We start from the raw sequence: 17,513 nt of genomic DNA on the forward strand, positions 1-17,513 counted from the left end.
GTTGGTAGGTTGGCTGGATGGCTGATTGTTTGTTTGGTTTGCTGGTTGCTTGCTTTACCACAACTATTGTGGTTTGGTTTGCAATCTTTTGTTGTAATTCGAAAATTAGGTCAAGCGTTGAGAGTTGGATTTGCTGTTGTTGTTATTTTTATTATTGTTTATTATTAGGTTTTTGGGGAATTTTTTTTTTCGGTGATCAATAAGAATTGAAAAACGAAAAGATAATAAATTTTCTATAGAAAAAAGTTCACCAATGAATTTTTTCTATAGAAAAAAGTTCACCAATGAAGTTTTTTCTATAGAAAAAAGTTCACCAACGACGTTTTTCTATAGAAAAAAGTTCACCAACGAACATTTTTCTATAGAAAAAAGTTCACCAACGAACATTTTTCTATAGAAAAAAGTTCACCAATGAATTTTTTCTATAGAAAAAAGTTCACCAATGAATTTTTTCTATAGAAAAAAGTTCACCAATGAATTTTTTCTATAGAAAAAAGTTCACCAATGAATTTTTTCTATAGAAAAAAGTTCACCAATGAATTTTTTCTATAGAAAAAAGTTCACCAATGAGTTTTTTCTATAGAAAACTGTTCACCAAAAAAATAGTTCACCAATGAATTTTTTTCTATAGAAAAAAAGTTCACCAACGATTTTTTGCTATAGAAAAATGTTCACCAACGATATTTTGCTATAGAAAAAAGTTCACCAACGACGTTTTTCTATAGAAAAAAGTTCACCAACGACGTTTTTCTATAGAAAAAAGTTCACCAACGACGTTTTTCTATAGAAAAAAGTTCACCAACGACGTTTTTCTATAGAAAAAAGTTCACCAACGACGTTTTTCTATAGAAAAAAGTTCACCAACGACGTTTTTCTATAGAAAAAAGTTCACCAACGATTTTTTTCTATAGAAAAAAGTTCACCAACGATTTTTTTCTATAGAAAAAAGTTCACCAACGACGTTTTTCTATAGGAAAAACTTCACCAACGACGTTTTTCTACAGAAAAAACTTCACCAACGACGTTTTTCTATAGAAAAATGTTCACCAATGAACTTTTTCTATAGAAAAATGTTCACCAATGAACTTTTTCTATAGAAAAATGTTCACCAATGAACTTTTTCTATAGAAAAAAGTTCACCAACGAAATTTTTTCAAAGCAAAATTTTCACCAACGAATTTTTTTCTACAGAAAAAATTTCACCAATGAGTTGTTGCCATAGAAAAATATTCGCCAATTTTTTTATAGAAAAAACTTCAACAATGATTTTTTTATAGAAAACAACATATATTCTGATGGAGAATTTCATGTCTGGGGGCTGAGAATTTTTTCTATAAAGTGTTATAAAGTTTAGTTAATTTTTATTTATTTGTTTATAAATTAATTTGTTCTTTTTTAATTTATTTATGTATAATTTATTTATCTTTTATTATATATATGTTGTTATTTTTTATTATTAAATGTTTTATTTTTTTATTTTTATTTTTTTTTGTTTCTTCTTTTGTCTCTAATTATATTATTTCCGTATTTTTTCTTTCAATATTTTCAATTCATAGTTTTTTATTATTTCTTTTTTTAAATATTTTTTCCCATTAACACAAAAAAAAACAAAATATGTACCACAACTAATTTTCCAAATCTGTCACGTTTTCTCGTCGACAATCGTTCGAAACGACAACGATCAGTTTCAAGTTTTCGTTTTGTTCTTCAAAACCCGTGCTCTCCTTGTGCCGTTCCGTTTAAAACTGTTTTAGGCCAAATCGGCGTGATGCTTTTGCGCACCAAAGCCAAGCTAACCTACCTCAATGTTAGCCAAATAACCATATATAGTTGGAGGTATGATCGAACATGTTTGATGTTGCATAGTTTTTAAAGGTTGTAAAAGATATTGTTGTTTTACAATTTTTTTTATTAAACATTTCTTATGGGTTTTCATAAATAAATGTGAGTACTTTTGTTTGGTTATAATTTTTTGGCGCTATTTCTTAAGAGTTCGATGGAAATATATTTTTATGTGTTTGTGTGTGTGTGAATTTTTCTTCTCGAAGTTTAATAAAATTTTTTTATTTTCAGGTAAATTGTTGTTATCAGAGATGGTCCGAATGGGAAAATTTTAGGTTTTCGACTGTAACAAAGTTGTAAACGTCGAAAACGTCATAAAGCTGTATAAAAAGTATGAAATGTATTTAACGTCATAAACCTGAAAAATGCTGTGTTATAATCATTATTATGGTCAATTTCTCAAGCTCTTGTTACTAAAACGATTCAGTAAGTTTTTATACATAATTTACTTTGTTAAAAATTATTTAAAATAATTGGAAAACTTTGATATATTGCTGATAGTACCCACGATACTATATAATCACAACTTATATAATATGAACACATGTAAGATTCTCAAAATTTAGACTTTTATAAAATCTACTTTTTGTGATCTTGATGTTTTTTATATAAAACATTTAAATTTAATTAAAGGAATCATAAAATATACAAAATACATAGCACGCCATCTATAAAATGTCGCGTATACTGCTTGATGTGTTTTTCATTGCATTTGTGCATGTTGACAAATTGAACTGACATATGTCAACCAAAAAACGCCAAAAACAAATTAGTTTGAGCGGGAGATAAAACTACTTTTCAACAATTACAAAAATTTTATATATTTAAAAATGTTAAAAAGTCCGAGTGATGAACAACAACCAGAGGGGTTTGGACAAAGTTCTGGAGCAACCGGTGGTAGGCCCCTTCATCCATATTGGTACGGATATACAAAAATAAGTGAACGAGGAAAAGCTATTGCCCAGTGCAATAGGTGCAAGCAATTAATCCGCAACACGGCTATTAACAGAATGCAGTCACATCGGTAAGTACTCAATATTAATATTAACACAACGATTATTTATAAATGCGTTTTTGGATTTTTAGGAAAAAATGCAATGTTGAACAGATTGACGAGGACAACGGAAGTGATTTACTTGAAGCGGGTATATCCCAAAAAAATGTAAGCATGAATTCGTTTTCAATTTACATGTATTAAAATATCACTATTACTTTCAGTTGTCATGTACACAGACATCAAATACTCAAACTACTATTAAGGATTTTTTTCGTAAAATCAACAAGAAAGACAAAGCTCAACTCGACATTCGTACTGCCAGATTTTTTTTCGCTTGTAACATTCCTTTTGTTGCAGCAGGTAATCAATTCTTCAAAGATTTTTGCAAAGGAATGCAACCATCGTACAAACCACCAAGCAGAAAAAGGATAGCTGGACCACTATTGGATGCAGTGCATAAGGAGCAAATCGATTTGAATGCGAAATTTTTAAAAGAAGGTACATATTCCGTACTTCTTATTGACGGATGGAAAAATTCAGCATCAAACACAAAAAATGTCGCAGCATTACTGCACAACTGTGATCACAGAATTTTTTTGGAATCTTACGACTTTTCATACATGAGAGAAACTTCAGAAAATCTCACTGAAATGGTGAAGAAAGCTGCCAGTTTAGCCAAAGATCGATACAAAGTTGAAGTTTTCGCTGTAGTCACAGATAATGCTGCCAATATGGTATCAATGGGCCGGAATGTTGGGCTGATTCATACAACGTGTAATGCCCACATCGGCAATTTGCTATCCAAAGATATCATCAAGAATTTTGGTATTCGTTTCGAGTTAAATTATCTTTGTGCGACTGGGAATAGCCAGAGGCGATCTACGCGGCTACAGTCTCAACAAAACGATGATGTATTCGGTATGTTGGAGGACGAAGTTACTGAAAACTCTTCAATACTTGGAAAAGTACATAAAATTCTTAATGAATTTAAAAAAGTACATATTGAAAGAAAGTTGTCAATGCTTGGAGGAACCAAAGCGAAGTTACCATGTGCAACAAGATGGTGCAGTGAGCGTGATGGACTTTTTTGGTTGATAAACAACATTTCCAAAATGAAGCAAATATCTGCAGAAACTAACACTGATGGAAAACCCTTGGTCAAATCCTATATAAGTGAGCTGCTCTATAAGGAGGACTTTATTCAATCCGTTAAGGAACTATTTGATCTTTTGAATCCTGTAGCTTTACTTATAAAAAACTGTCAAAAGTCTGAGTATTCTATAGCTGATGCAACAGAAGAATGGATAAAATTGCTTACTACGGCAAAACCAGAATTATATGAAGTGGCGGCAGAAAGATGTAGAATCAGTAAAGTCTTTAATAAATATAACCTGGCAGCAAATGTTTTGCATCCGCTATATAAGGGTGGAAGGCTGAACCCAGAGCAAATGCAAAAAGTTGAAGACTTTTTACTGGAAAATCTTGATGAACATGGATTACAATCATTTTCAGAATACAAAAATGCGGCAGGATTTTTTGCCTTACTTTTGGAAAAAACATCCAAACCTGGGCTATTCTGGGAATTGGCTGCAAATAGACACAAATCATTAGCGACATTTGCACAAAAATTGCTCATGATACCAGCTTCAACAGCTCAGCTGGAGGGTATTTTTTCAAATTGGACACATGTTCATACCGATTTGAGGAACAGATTAGACTCAGAACGTTCTAAGAAATTGTTAGAAGTTTATTTTTCTTTAAGAATAAATGAAACAAAAGACGTCTCGCAGTATATAGAGGATACTGATTCCAGCGAAAACGAAAATTAAACGAAACAAATTACAAAATAATTTGTAATAACAGTATGTACCTGCTTAGAGGCCTTTGATTTTAAATGTAATTTAAATGAATTATTTAAGTTTGTTATGTTTTTATATTATCTGTTTAATAAAACAAATATTTTAAAGAAAAACTGAATTGGATTTTAAGAGACAAATGTGTTTTTTATTTCGTTCCTATTTTTGTCAAAAACCTTGTTTTATCGGGTAGGTTTACGACTTTTCCGACGTATGTAATATACGTCGGAAATGTATGTCAGATACGTCATAATTTCCGACGGGCCATCTATGGTTGTTATCAAATTGTTGATTGAAAAATATGAATGTAAGGTAAGCTAACTTTACTTTGAAAAAAAAGTTCACCAATGATTTTTTTCAATCATCACCAATAAAATTTTTCAATAAAAAAATTTTTAATAAAATTTTTTTTTATGGAAAAAATTTCACCAATAAATATTCACATTTATATATTTTTTTTAAATATTAAATTACACTTAAAATTATTTCTTATCGGATTTCTGAATTTTGCTGAATTTTAATTTTTACATTTTTGTTTTTGGGTTTGGCTCGATGTTGAAAGAAGATTTCATCTGCTCGTTTGAATGTGGGCTAGGCTTATCTTTGCATCGTGACGTTAAAATAATGTTAACATTTGCAATGATAGTTGGGTGATAGAGCATAGCGTGTCTATGTGCCCCCTCCTCTCCAAACATTTGGCAACTTGCCAGCGTAAGGTGTTGCTGCTGCAGCTTTGTGTAATGAATATTTGTTATGGTTTTACCAACTTTACAGCTTCATCCAAGCGAAAGCGTTATTCAACAATTCTCAAGATTAAGACGAGGCTATGGCTGAAGTCCGCCGTTGGGTTAAGTGATAAATTAAGCGTTTTGTGTTTTTTAAATGGCGAGGAGATTTTAATGCAAACGGTTAGCAGATGATGTAGTCATAAATGGTCTTTGTAAATGAGGCAGACCAAAGATTTTTTTTTTGCGAAAAAAAAATTCATCAACGCAAGTTTTTCAAAGAAAAATCTTTACCAATGGAAATTTTTCTATAAAAAATGAAATGGAAAATTTTTCACCTACGATATTTTTCTATAGAAAAAAGTTCACCAATGAAGTTTTTCTATAGAAAATTGTTCACCAACGAACTTTTTCTATCGAAAAAATTTCACCAACGAACTTTTTCTATCGAAAAAATTTCACCAACAAACTTTTTCTATCGAAAAAATTTCACCAACGAATTTTTTTCTATAGAAAAAAGTTCACCAACGAATTTTTTTCTATGGAAAAAAGTTCACCAACGAAATTTTTTTCTATAGGAAAAAAGTTCACCAACGAAATTTTTTCTTCTATGGAAAAAAAAGTTCACCAACGAAATTTTTTCTTCTATGGAAAAAAAAGTTCACCAACGAAATTTTTTCTTCTATGGAAAAAAAAGTTCACCAACGAAATTTTTTCTTCTATGGAAAAAAAAGTTCACCAACGAAATTTTTTCTAATAAAAAATCACCAATGAATTTTTTTTTTCTATGGAAAAAAAAATCACCAATGAATTTTTTTTTTCTATGGAAAAAAAATCACCAATGAATTTTTTTTCTATGGAAAAAAAAATCACCAATGAATTTTTTTTCTATGGAAAAAAAAATCACCAATGAATTTTTTTTCTATGGAAAAAAAAAAATCACCAATGAATTTTTTTTCTATGGAAAAAATTTTACCAATGAATTTTTTCAATGGAAAAAATTTGCCCACCCTGAAGTGTAGCTACCAATAATGCCAGACAAAAATCCAGATGCTTTTTAATTTTCACTTGGCTGCTCATTCATTTTGACAGTTTTCTTTTTTTTATTTTTTATTTTTTTTTTTGTCATAATAAATTTATTTGAATGCACCTAAAGAAAAAATGAGTGCACTTCACTGCCTCCAGTTGGTCTTGTTAATGTCTGAACATTTTATCTTCATATCTTGTGGAGGAAAAAAAAATCAAAATTATAGACCATTAAAAAGGCAGAGATGAGGGGAGAAAAATATGAATTGGGGAAATTGTTATGATTTGATAATTGCAAAGTTTATTTATTTTTGTTTTTTTTTGCATCCATCCCCCTCATCATGGACATAAGGCCTCTGTGAATGTAATTTAATTTATTCACTTGGAACTGATGCGATTATTCAACAATGTTTGATCGGCCATAGAAAAAAATGAAATCAAGATATCCGGTATGGGTGGAGAGTGAGTTTGCAATGAATGTAAACGGCACTTATTTGTGTGAGTGGTGTGGGGGGTTTTTTCAACATTTTTTTTCTCTCAAATATTTTTTGAACGCATAATTTAATTTATTTTTAGATGAAATAATTGCTGGTCATTTATGGTCCATTGATATGATTTTTGTAAAGAGAGATTTATTTATTTTTTTTTAATTGACTGTCAAAATTTTTTAATTGACTGTCAATTTCAATAGAGAGAATATATCAATTAATGAGTTGAAATGTGTAATAACAACCGGCAAGATAAAATATACAATTTTTGAAAATATCAGATTTTGATTTGCATTCAAGTCAGTGGACCAGCCTGAAAAATTCCTCCCAAAATCACTTCACTTTTATCTGACCCTTTCCATTGAAAGTTCAAATACCGAAAACAAACCCAAACCAAATACCGTAAACAAACTGAGCAGTTCACATCACATCTCTCGAACCGGTTGCGGCAAATGAACGACCTTGTCTTGTAAAAAAATCGAATTAATTTATGTAAACGAAAGCAAAATGTGAGTGTTATCGATAGTGCGTGTTTTCGACCGTTTTATTTTTACAGGTTTTCAGTTCAAGGGCATTACAATTTGACCAAACCAAAATGCATAAAGAATCCCACAATAAAAGACAGAGAGAGAAATAATATGTAAAATGTAATAAAATCACGTTCAATTATTGTGACGACATGGTCAACAGATTTTCAAACAAAAGACTTAAGACACAAGCACTGGAGGAGTAGAAATAAATATTTAAAGATTTTTCTATAGAAAATCTTCATTGGTGAAGATTTTTTCTATAGAAAAAAAATCATTGGTGAAGATTTTTTCTATAGAAAAAAATTCATTGGCGAAGATTTTTTCTATAGAAAAAAATTCATTGGCGAAGATTTTTTCTATAGAAAAAAATTCATTGGCGAAGATTTTTTCTATAGAAAAAAATTCGTTGGTGAATTTTTTTTCCATAGAAAAAATTCGTTGGTGAATTTTTTTTCCATAGAAAAAATTCGTTGGTGAATTTTTTTTCCATAGAAAAAATTCGTTGGTGATTTTTTTTTCCATAGAACAAATTCGTTGTTGAATTTTTTTTCTACAGAAAAAAATTCATTGGTGAACTTTTTTTCTACAGAAAAAAATTCATTGGTGAACTTTTTTTTCTATAGAAAAAATTCATTGGTGAAGATTTTTTCTATAGAAAAAAATTCATTGGTGAACTCTTTTTTTCTATAGAAAAAAATTCATTGGTGAACTTTTTTCTCTATAGAAAAAAAATCGTTGGTGAACTTTTTTCTCTACAGAAAAAAAATCGTTGGTGAAACTTTTTTCTCTATAGAAAAAAAATCGTTGGTGAAACTTTTTTATCTATAGAAAAAAAATCGTTGGTGAAACTTTTTTCTCTATAGAAAAAAAATCATTGGTGAACTTTTTTCCTATAGAAAAAAATTCAATGGTGAACTTTTTTCCTATAGAAAAAAATCATTGGTGAAGATTTTTCTATAGAAAAAAATCATTGGTGAAGATTTTTCTATAGAAAAAAATTCATTGGTGAACTTTTTTCTATAGAAAAAAAAATCGATGGTGAACTCTTTTTTTCTATAGAAAAAAATTCGATGGTGAACTCTTTTTTTCCATAGAAAAAAATTCATTGGTGAACTTTTTTTCTATAGAAAAAAATTCATTGGTGAACTTTTTTTCTATAGAAAAAAATTCATTGGTGAACTTTTTTTCTATAGAAAAAAATTCATTGGTGAACTTTTTTTCTATAGAAAAAAATTCATTGGTGAACTTTTTTTCTATAGAAAAAAATTCATTGGTGAACTTTTTTTCTATAGAAAAAAATTCATTGGTGAACTTTTTTTCCTATAGAAAAAAATTCATTTGTGAACTTTTTTCTCTATAGAAAAAAATTCATTGGTGAAAATTTTTTCTATAGAAAAAAATCCATTGGTGAAAATTTTTCTATAGAAAAAAAATCATTGGTGAAGATTTTTCTATAGAAAAAAATTCATTGGTGAACTTTTTTCTATAGAAAAAAATTCGTTGGTGGACTTTTTTTCTATAGAAAAAAAATCATTGGTAAAGATTTTTCTATAGAAAAAAATTCATTGGTGAACTTTTTTCCTGTAGAAAAAAAAAATCATTAGTGAACTTTTTTCCTATAGAAAAAAATTCATTTGTGAACTTTTTTCTATAGAAAAAAATTCATTGGTAAATTTTTTTGTAGTCCCCCCCCAATGACTTCCCACTTATCTTAACTCTGAGAAAATCTAGATACCCAGCCAAATGAATTGCAACATCTTGCCTCAAATCAAATGGCTTCACATGGCCACTTCACTTCTTGGCATGTCAATATTTCATTCAACTCGGTTTGATGGCTATTTATCTATTGTGTTAGATCGAACCTGTTAAAACCCATGAGGGGAGGTGTGTGTGAGTGCAAGTCAAGCCACTGGGCTTTGAACGATTTACGCACGTAGACCCATGGGGCGAGCCATGCTGTGATGTTGTTTTTGTTTCTGTTGGTCATTAACATTTTGACATCATCAGACCAGCCAGCCAACAATGCACTCCGTTGGTGTTTGGTTGGTGTGTCTTGTTGTTGGGCCACATCACCGGCCATTCTTTTGGGCGATTGGTATTCAGTTAGAGTATCCCCCGGTTTATTTGGCAGGTGGTTTGGCATATCAGTCAGTCAGTCTTTTTTTCAGTTTGTTGTGCTACTCCCGTTAATATGTGTCAAGGTCACTTGACTTTCGGGCCAACCAACCGGACAGTGTGTGTGTGTGCGTGCGTGCGTGTTTGATGAGCAAGTTATGTTGTAATCACTGCAGTCATGGTATTTTATTTACATCTTTAAGGTTTGAATTCGGTTTGGGCATTTTAGGTTCCATTGACGGTTGCCTGATCGATAGGTGTTAATAGAATTAATTTGCAAAATTTTGAAAACGAATAGCGAAGTTGTTTGCTCTGTAATTAGTATTAGAAACTACTTTGTTGATGTTAATTGATATGACATTGAAAAAGGCAAAATAGGTGGGGAAGAGATGTTTGGATATTTTTTTCTATGGAAAAAAATCTTCACCAATGAATATTTTTTTCTACAGGAAAAAAGTTCACCAATGAATTTTTTTCTATAGAAAAAAAATTCACCAACGGATTTTTTTCTATAGAAAAAAAATTCACCAACGGATTTTTTTCTATAGAAAAAAAATTCACCAACGGATTTTTTTTCTATAGAAAAAAATTCACCAACGGATTTTTTTCTATAGAAAAAAAATTCACCAACGGATTTTTTTCTATAGAAAAAAATTCACCAACGGATTTTTTTCTATAGAAAAAAAATTCACCAACGGATTTTTTTCTATAGAAAAAAATTCACCAACGGATTTTTTTCTATAGAAAAAAAATTCACCAACGGATTTTTTTCTATAGAAAAAAAATTCACCAACGGATTTTTTTCTATAGAAAAAAAATTCACCAACGGATTTTTTTCTATAGAAAAAAAATTCACCAACGGATTTTTTTCTATAGAAAAAAAATTCACCAACGGATTTTTTTTCTATAGAAAAAAAATTCACCAACGGATTTTTTTTCTATAGAAAAAAAATTCACCAACGGATTTTTTTCTATAGAAAAAAAATTCACCAACGGATTTTTTTCTATAGAAAAAAATTCACCAACGGATTTTTTTCTATAGAAAAAAAATTCACCAACGGATTTTTTTCTATAGAAAAAAAATTCACCAACGGATTTTTTTCTATAGAAAAAAAATTCACCAACGGATTTTTTTCTATAGAAAAAAATTCACCAACGGATTTTTTTCTATAGAAAAAAAATTCACCAACGGATTTTTTTCTATAGAAAAAAAATTCACCAACGGATTTTTTTCTATAGAAAAAAAATTCACCAACGATTTGTTTCTATAGAAAAAAAGTTCACCAATGAGTTTTTTTCTATAAAAAAAAAGTTCACCAATGGGTTTTTTTTCTATGGAAAAATCTTCACCAATGAATATTTTTTTCTATAGAAAAAAAGTTCACCACTGAATTTTTTTCTATCGCAAAAAAAAATTCACCAATTAATTTTTTTCTATCGCAAAAAAAAAATTCACCAATTAATTTTTTTCTATAGAAAAAAATTCAACAACGGATTTTTTTCTATAGGAAAAAAGTTCACCAATGAATTTTTTTCTATAGGAAAAAAGTTCACCAATGAATTTTTTTTCTATAGAAAGAAAATTTATCAACGATTTTTTTCTATAGAAAAAAAGTTCACCAATGATTTTTTTTCTATAGAAAAAAAGTTCACCAATGGTTTTTTTTCTATAGAAAAAAAATTCACCAGCGATTTTTTTCAATGGGAAAAAAATTCACCAGCTATTTTTTTCTATGGGAAAAAAATTCACCAGCGATTTTGTTCTATGGGAAAACATTCACCAGCGATTTTTTTCTATGTGAAAAAATTCACCAGCGATTTTTTTCTATAGAAAAAAAGTTCACCAACGATTTTTTTCTATAGAAAAAAAGTTCACCAACGATTTTTTTCTATAGAAAAAAAGTTCACCAACGATTTTTTTTCTATAGAAAAAAAGTTCACCAATGAGTTTTTTTCTATAGGAAAAAAGTTCACCAATGAGTTTTTTTCTATAGGAAAAAAGTTCACCAATGATTTTTTTTCTATAGAAAAAAGTTCACCAATGATTTTTTTTCTATAGAAAAAAAAATTACCAATGATTTTTTTCCAAAGAAAAAAGTTTACCAATGATTGTTTTCTATGAAAAAAGTTCACCAATGATTTTTTTTCTATAGAAAAAAGTTCACCAATGATTTTTTTTTTTCTATAGAAAAAAGTTCACCAATGATTTTTTTTTTCTGTAGAAAAAAGTTCACCAACAATTTTTTTCTATACAAAACTGCGTTGGTGATTTCTTTTTCTATAGAAAAACTTCCTTGGTGAAGATTTTTCTATGGAAAAATCACCAATGAAGTTTTTCTATAGAAAAAAAATCACCAATGAATTTTTTCTATAGAAAAATATTCACCAACGAACTTTTTCTATAGAAAAATATTTACCGATGAATTTTTTCTATGGAAAAAAGTTCACCAATGAATTTGAAAGTTCACCAACCATCATTTTTCTATAGAAAAATCTTCATTAACTAACATTTTCCAAAGGAAAAGTTCACCAACAAAAATTTTTCTAAGAAAAAGATAAATATACATCCATTATAGCCCTTAGCTGAAACTACCACACATCTAACTTGAACTAATGACTTTTTTACCTTCCCCAGTTGTTAGAGATATGTTTGATGTGTGGCTTGTCTTACAACTTCGTGTTGTTGAGTTTATTTTTGCTTTTTGTGTTTTTTTAATGATGGCCATAAGAGCTGCACTTAAACAGAAACATGGCAAAGTAATTTGAGCTAATGTATGTTGTATATGACTATAAATGACATTTAACCCCCCGGACCTTTGAGGAGGGAGGGATTGGCGGGGCAGCACTTTATTCAATTTTGTGGCGCCGTAAGGAAATTAATTATGAGACTTTATGACGTTTTGTATGGCAGAAGAAGAACTGGGTCAATAAAGTAGTTAAGGTCTTGTGGGTTGGTATGACATTAATAAAGTGTAGGGGGGTTAATTTAAAAAATTAAAAATAATAAAAAAAAAATAAAAAAAAATAAAAATTAAAAACTTAAATATACAAATTAGACTAGAGTAAATGTTTTTCAAAAAAAAAAAAAAAAAAAAAAAATTGCCCGAATTTATTATTATTTTTTTATTGTTTTTTTTTAATTTAAAAAATCAGAAATAAAATAAACAAAAAAAAATAATAATAAAATATTTAAAAAATTAAAAATAAAATAAAAAATAATAAAAATAATAAATAATAATATTAAAATATTTAAAAAATTAAAAATAAAAAAATAATAACAATAAAATCGGGCATTCTTTTTTTTTTTTTTTTGAAAAATATTTACTCTTGGCTAATTTGTATATTCTTTAAATGTTTAATCTTCTTGCAAAATTTTCATTCCAATTATTTTTTTTTTTTCAAAAAAAAAAAAAAATTTCCACCACCAACATTTTGCCCAAATTTATTATTATTTTTTATTATTTTTTATTTTTATTTTATTTTTATTTTATTTTTAATTTAAAAAATCGGAAATAAAATAAAAAAAAAAATAATAAAATATTTAAAAAATTAAAAATAAAAAATAAAAATAATAAAAAATAATAATAAAATATTTAAAAAATTGAAACTAAAAAATAAAAATAAAAAATAATAACAAAATAACAATAAAATCGTGCAATTTTTTTCTTTGAAAAATATTTACTCTAGGCTAATTTGTATATTCTTTAAATTTTTAATCTTCTTGAAAATTTTTCTTTCCAATTTTTATTTAAAAAAAAAAAAAAAAAAAAAAAAAAAAACAACAAAATCAAAAAATTTCCACCACCAACATTTCATACTGAAATTATTGCCTAATCATAGTAAATCAAAACAAAACAATTTGTGGTAACATTTTGTGGCCAATACCGCTTGGCCATAAATAAAAATGAAACAAATGATTACAAATATTTGTTAACGGCAAGAAAATTAGGTATTTATTTTTAAAATATAACGAAACCATTTGTGGGAACAGTGGTTTTGATAAAAGCTGGTTGCAAAAAAATTGAAAAAAAAAAATATTGAAAGTATGTAGAGGTATCAGAGAATACTTTAACTTGAAATTAAAATGTAAAAGTCCAATTTATTTTTTTTTAATAATTTTTTTTGAGTTTTTTTTTTTTTTTTTTTTTTTTTTTTTTTGAAAAAAAAAAAAAAAAAATATTATCCGCTGTTCAACTCGACATTCAATATTTCCATCGTTTTTTTTTCTCTGATTGCAAAAGACTTGAGGTTGCCACGATATTTTTGGTAGCCAACAAAGCTACCATCATCCCGTTTAGAAAAATCATAGCATGCATTGGCCGTTAAATTTACAATAAGTTAATAATAATAATAATAATAAGTACATATGCAAACCTTAAGCCTGCGGCTTTGTGGAGTACATCACGTACTCCACATGGATAGATTCAAGGAAATCATACCAACACTCACGCACACACACATTGAAAGGGGACCATAGTTACTTGCTTTTGCTACCATTTTACAACAAAAATAGTCATCGAAGACCCTCCATCCCTCCAGTTGCGAAAATAAACGTGAGATTTAACACTCAACGATTTCAAATCTCTCTCTCCCTCTCTCTCTCTATGCGATGCTAATACTTGGAGTTATTGTCTTTGTTATCTTTCAATTTATATGTCATGCAATTGTTTTTATTAAGTCATTGTTGTCTTGCAAACAACATTTGTCAATGTCAATAGACCTGTCGGACAAAGACAGGAATATTGGACAATCTGTCAATATCAATAAAATAAATATCATGCATTTCAATTGGTAATAAAAATTTTGTGATTAGGCATTTTTCCATAGAAAAATATTATTAGTGGAATTTTTCTGTGGGAAAAATGTTTTGAAAAATGTTTTTCTATAGAAAAAAAAATATTGATGAACTTTTTTCTGTAGAAAAAATTTTCGTTGGTGAACTTTTTCCATAGAAAAATTTTTGTTGAAAAATTATCGATGGTGAAAATTTTTCTATTGAAAATAATCATTGGTGAACTTTTTTTTATAGAAAAGTTATCGTTGGTGAATTTTTTCTGTAGAAAAATTATCGTTGTTGAACTTTTTTTCCATAGAAAAAAAATCATTGGTGAACTTTTTTTCTCTATAGAAAAAAATTCATTGGTGAACTTTTTTTTCCATAGAAAAAAATCCATTGGTGAACTTTTTTTCTATAGAAAAAAATCCATTGGTGAACTTTTTTTCTATAGAAAAAAATTCATTGGTGAACTTTTTTCTACTTCTTTTCTATAGAAAAATGTTCATTGGTGAACTTTTTTTCTATAGAAAAAAATTCATTGGTGAACTATTTTTTTTTCTATAGAAAAAAATTCATTGGTGAACTATTTTTTTTCTATAGAAAAAAATTCATTGGTGAACTCTTTTTTTTCTATAGAAAAAAAATTCATTGGTGAACTCTTTTTTTTTTCTATAGAAAAAAATTCATTGGTGAACTCTTTTTTTCAATAGAAAAAAAAATCATTGGTGAACTTTTTTTCAATAGAAAAAAAATTCATTGGTGAACTTTTTTTCTCTATAGAAAAAAAATCATTGGTGAACTCTTTTTTTTCTATAGAAAAAAAAATCATTGGTGAACTCTTTTTTTCTATAGAAAAAAAATCATTGGTGAACTCTTTTTTTCTATAGAAAAAAAAATCATTGGTGAACTCTTTTTTTTCTATAGAAAAAAAATCATTGGTGAACTCTTTTTTTTCTATAGAAAAAAAATCATTGGTGAACTCTTTTTTTCTATAGAAAAAAATTCATTGGTGAACTCTTTTTTTCTATAGAAAAAATTTTCATTGGTGAACTTTTTCTATAGAAAAATTGTCGTTGGTGAACTTTTTCTATAGAAAAATGTTCGTTGGTGAAGATTTTTCTATAGAAAAATGTTCGTTGGTGAAGATTTTTCTATAGAAAAATGTTCGTTGGTGAAGATTTTTCTATAGAAAAATGTTCGTTGGTGAAGATTTTTCTATAGAAAAATGTTCGTTGGTGAAGATTTTTCTATAGAAAAATGTTCGTTGGTGAAGATTTTTCTATAGAAAAATGTTCGTTGGTGAACATTTTTTCCATAGAAAAATGTTCCTTGGTGAACATTTTTTCCATAGAAAAAATGTTCGTTGGTGAACTCTTTTTTTCCATAGAAAAAATGTTCGTTGGTGAACTCTTTTTTTCCATAGATAAAATGTTCGTTGGTGAACTCTTTTTTTCTATAGAAAAAAAAATCATTAGTGAACTCTTTTTTCTATAGAAAAAAAATTCATTGGTGAACTCTTTTTTTCTATAGAAAAAAAAAATTCATTGGTGAACTTTTTTTTTTGTTCCATAGAAAAAATGTTCGTTGGTGAATTTTTTTTCCATAGAAAAAATGTTCGTTTTGTGAAGATTTTTCTATAGAAAAATGTTCGTTGGTGAAGATTTTTCTATAGAAAAATGTTCGTTGGTGAACTTTTTTTCTATAGAAAAAAAATTCATTAGTGAATTTTTTTTTCTATAGAAAAAAAATTCATTGGTGAATTTTTTTTTTCTATAGAAAAAAAATTCATTGGTGAATTTTTTTTTTCTATAGAAAAAAAATTCATTGGTGAATTTTTTTTTTCTATAGAAAAAAAATTCGTTGGTGAATTTTTTTTCTATAGAAAAAAAATTCATTGGTGAGTTTTTTTTTTTATAGAAAAAAAATTCATTTTTCTATGGAAAAAAATTCATTGGTGAACTCTTTTTTTCTATGGAAAAAAATTCATTGGTGAACTTTTGTTTCTATAGAAAAAATTATCGTTGGTGAACTTTTTTTCTATAGAAAAAAATTCATTGGAGAATTTTTTTCTCTGGAAAAAATTCATTTGTGACCTTTTTGCTATTATCCAGCCAAGTTTTCTACCAAGTTGCAATTAATTGTTGTAACCTCATCGATCGAATATCGATAAATAACCAGCCATAAATTTTCTGATGATTTTGTTAAAGAGCTGACATTTGACTCAAAGCTGGGTGGTGATGGAAGAAAAAAAGAAAATCCATGAAAAGGGGCAGTAGCGTGAAGTTTTAATGGAAACCCGATTAGACAGGCCAATGAGAGCTAAGGTAGATAAATTGCTTTGCTAAAATGATTTAAATTATCGAATAGCCCTCAAAATGAGAGAAAATGAAAGCAATCAAAATTATTCGGAAACTGGGATGCAATCTTTTCAAAATATATCATTAAAGGTGAGATTAATGAACTTGAGTGTTTGATTTTGATGGACAAATTAAAGCAGGAAAAAAAATCGTTTATCATCATTTTTAGCAAAATTGGTTTTGCCGACAAATGCCTCGTAACAAGGTGCCACCGACCAGATGACGTCGTCGTCGTCGTTTGTTTTGAAGTGTTGAAAGGTAGTCGCAATTGTTTTTTCCCCACCAGTCACCAGCGATGATTTGGCGAAATTATATAAGAGTTTGGTTGGTGGTGTTGATCCACTTGAATGTCTTCCGAAAAAAGGGTCGTTTCGTGCCTCATTTGACTTTCGAAATGAAATTGCAAAAAAAAAAAACAATTCAGCGAAACATGTTTCTTCTGTTTTGAAGTGTAAAATGAAATGTTTAACTGGCATTTACGTTGAGATTTGGTGTTAATTTTATAACATTTTTTTTTTTTTTGGAGGAAGTTCAATGGTGACATTTCGGATGCTGTGTGTACGATGAGGTTATTAAAAGACATGGGAAATTGAAATATATTTCATAGCTAACGTTTATTGGTGATTTTTTTTCTAAAAAAAAAATTCTATAGAAAAAATTCACCAACGAATTTTTTTTCTATAGAAAAAATTCACCAACGAATTTTTTTTTCTATAGAAAAAATTCACCAACGAATTTTTTTTCTATAGAAAAAATTCACCAACGAATTTTTTTTCTATAGAAAAAATTCACCAACGATT

At 28.1% G+C, this 17,513-nt stretch overlaps 2 protein-coding genes across 4 annotated transcripts in view; both read left to right on the forward strand.

The window, feature by feature from the left end:
* Nucleotides 1-17,513, forward strand: part of LOC105261991 (flotillin-2) — a 525,605-nt gene that overhangs the window by 185,754 nt on the left and 322,338 nt on the right. The window lies entirely within an intron of this gene.
* On the forward strand, nucleotides 2,118-4,954 carry LOC131800538 (uncharacterized). The gene is made up of 4 exons (XM_059122410.1): nucleotides 2,118-2,268; nucleotides 2,476-2,866; nucleotides 2,929-3,004; nucleotides 3,061-4,954. Exons 2-4 carry the CDS (start codon nucleotides 2,673-2,675, stop codon nucleotides 4,666-4,668), a joined length of 1,878 nt encoding a protein of 625 aa, XP_058978393.1. The 5' UTR covers nucleotides 2,118-2,268; nucleotides 2,476-2,672; the 3' UTR covers nucleotides 4,669-4,954.

This window comes from Musca domestica, unplaced genomic scaffold (assembly GCF_030504385.1).
Source record: "Musca domestica strain aabys unplaced genomic scaffold, Musca_domestica.polishedcontigs.V.1.1 20, whole genome shotgun sequence".
Taxonomy (NCBI): domain Eukaryota; kingdom Metazoa; phylum Arthropoda; class Insecta; order Diptera; family Muscidae; genus Musca; species Musca domestica.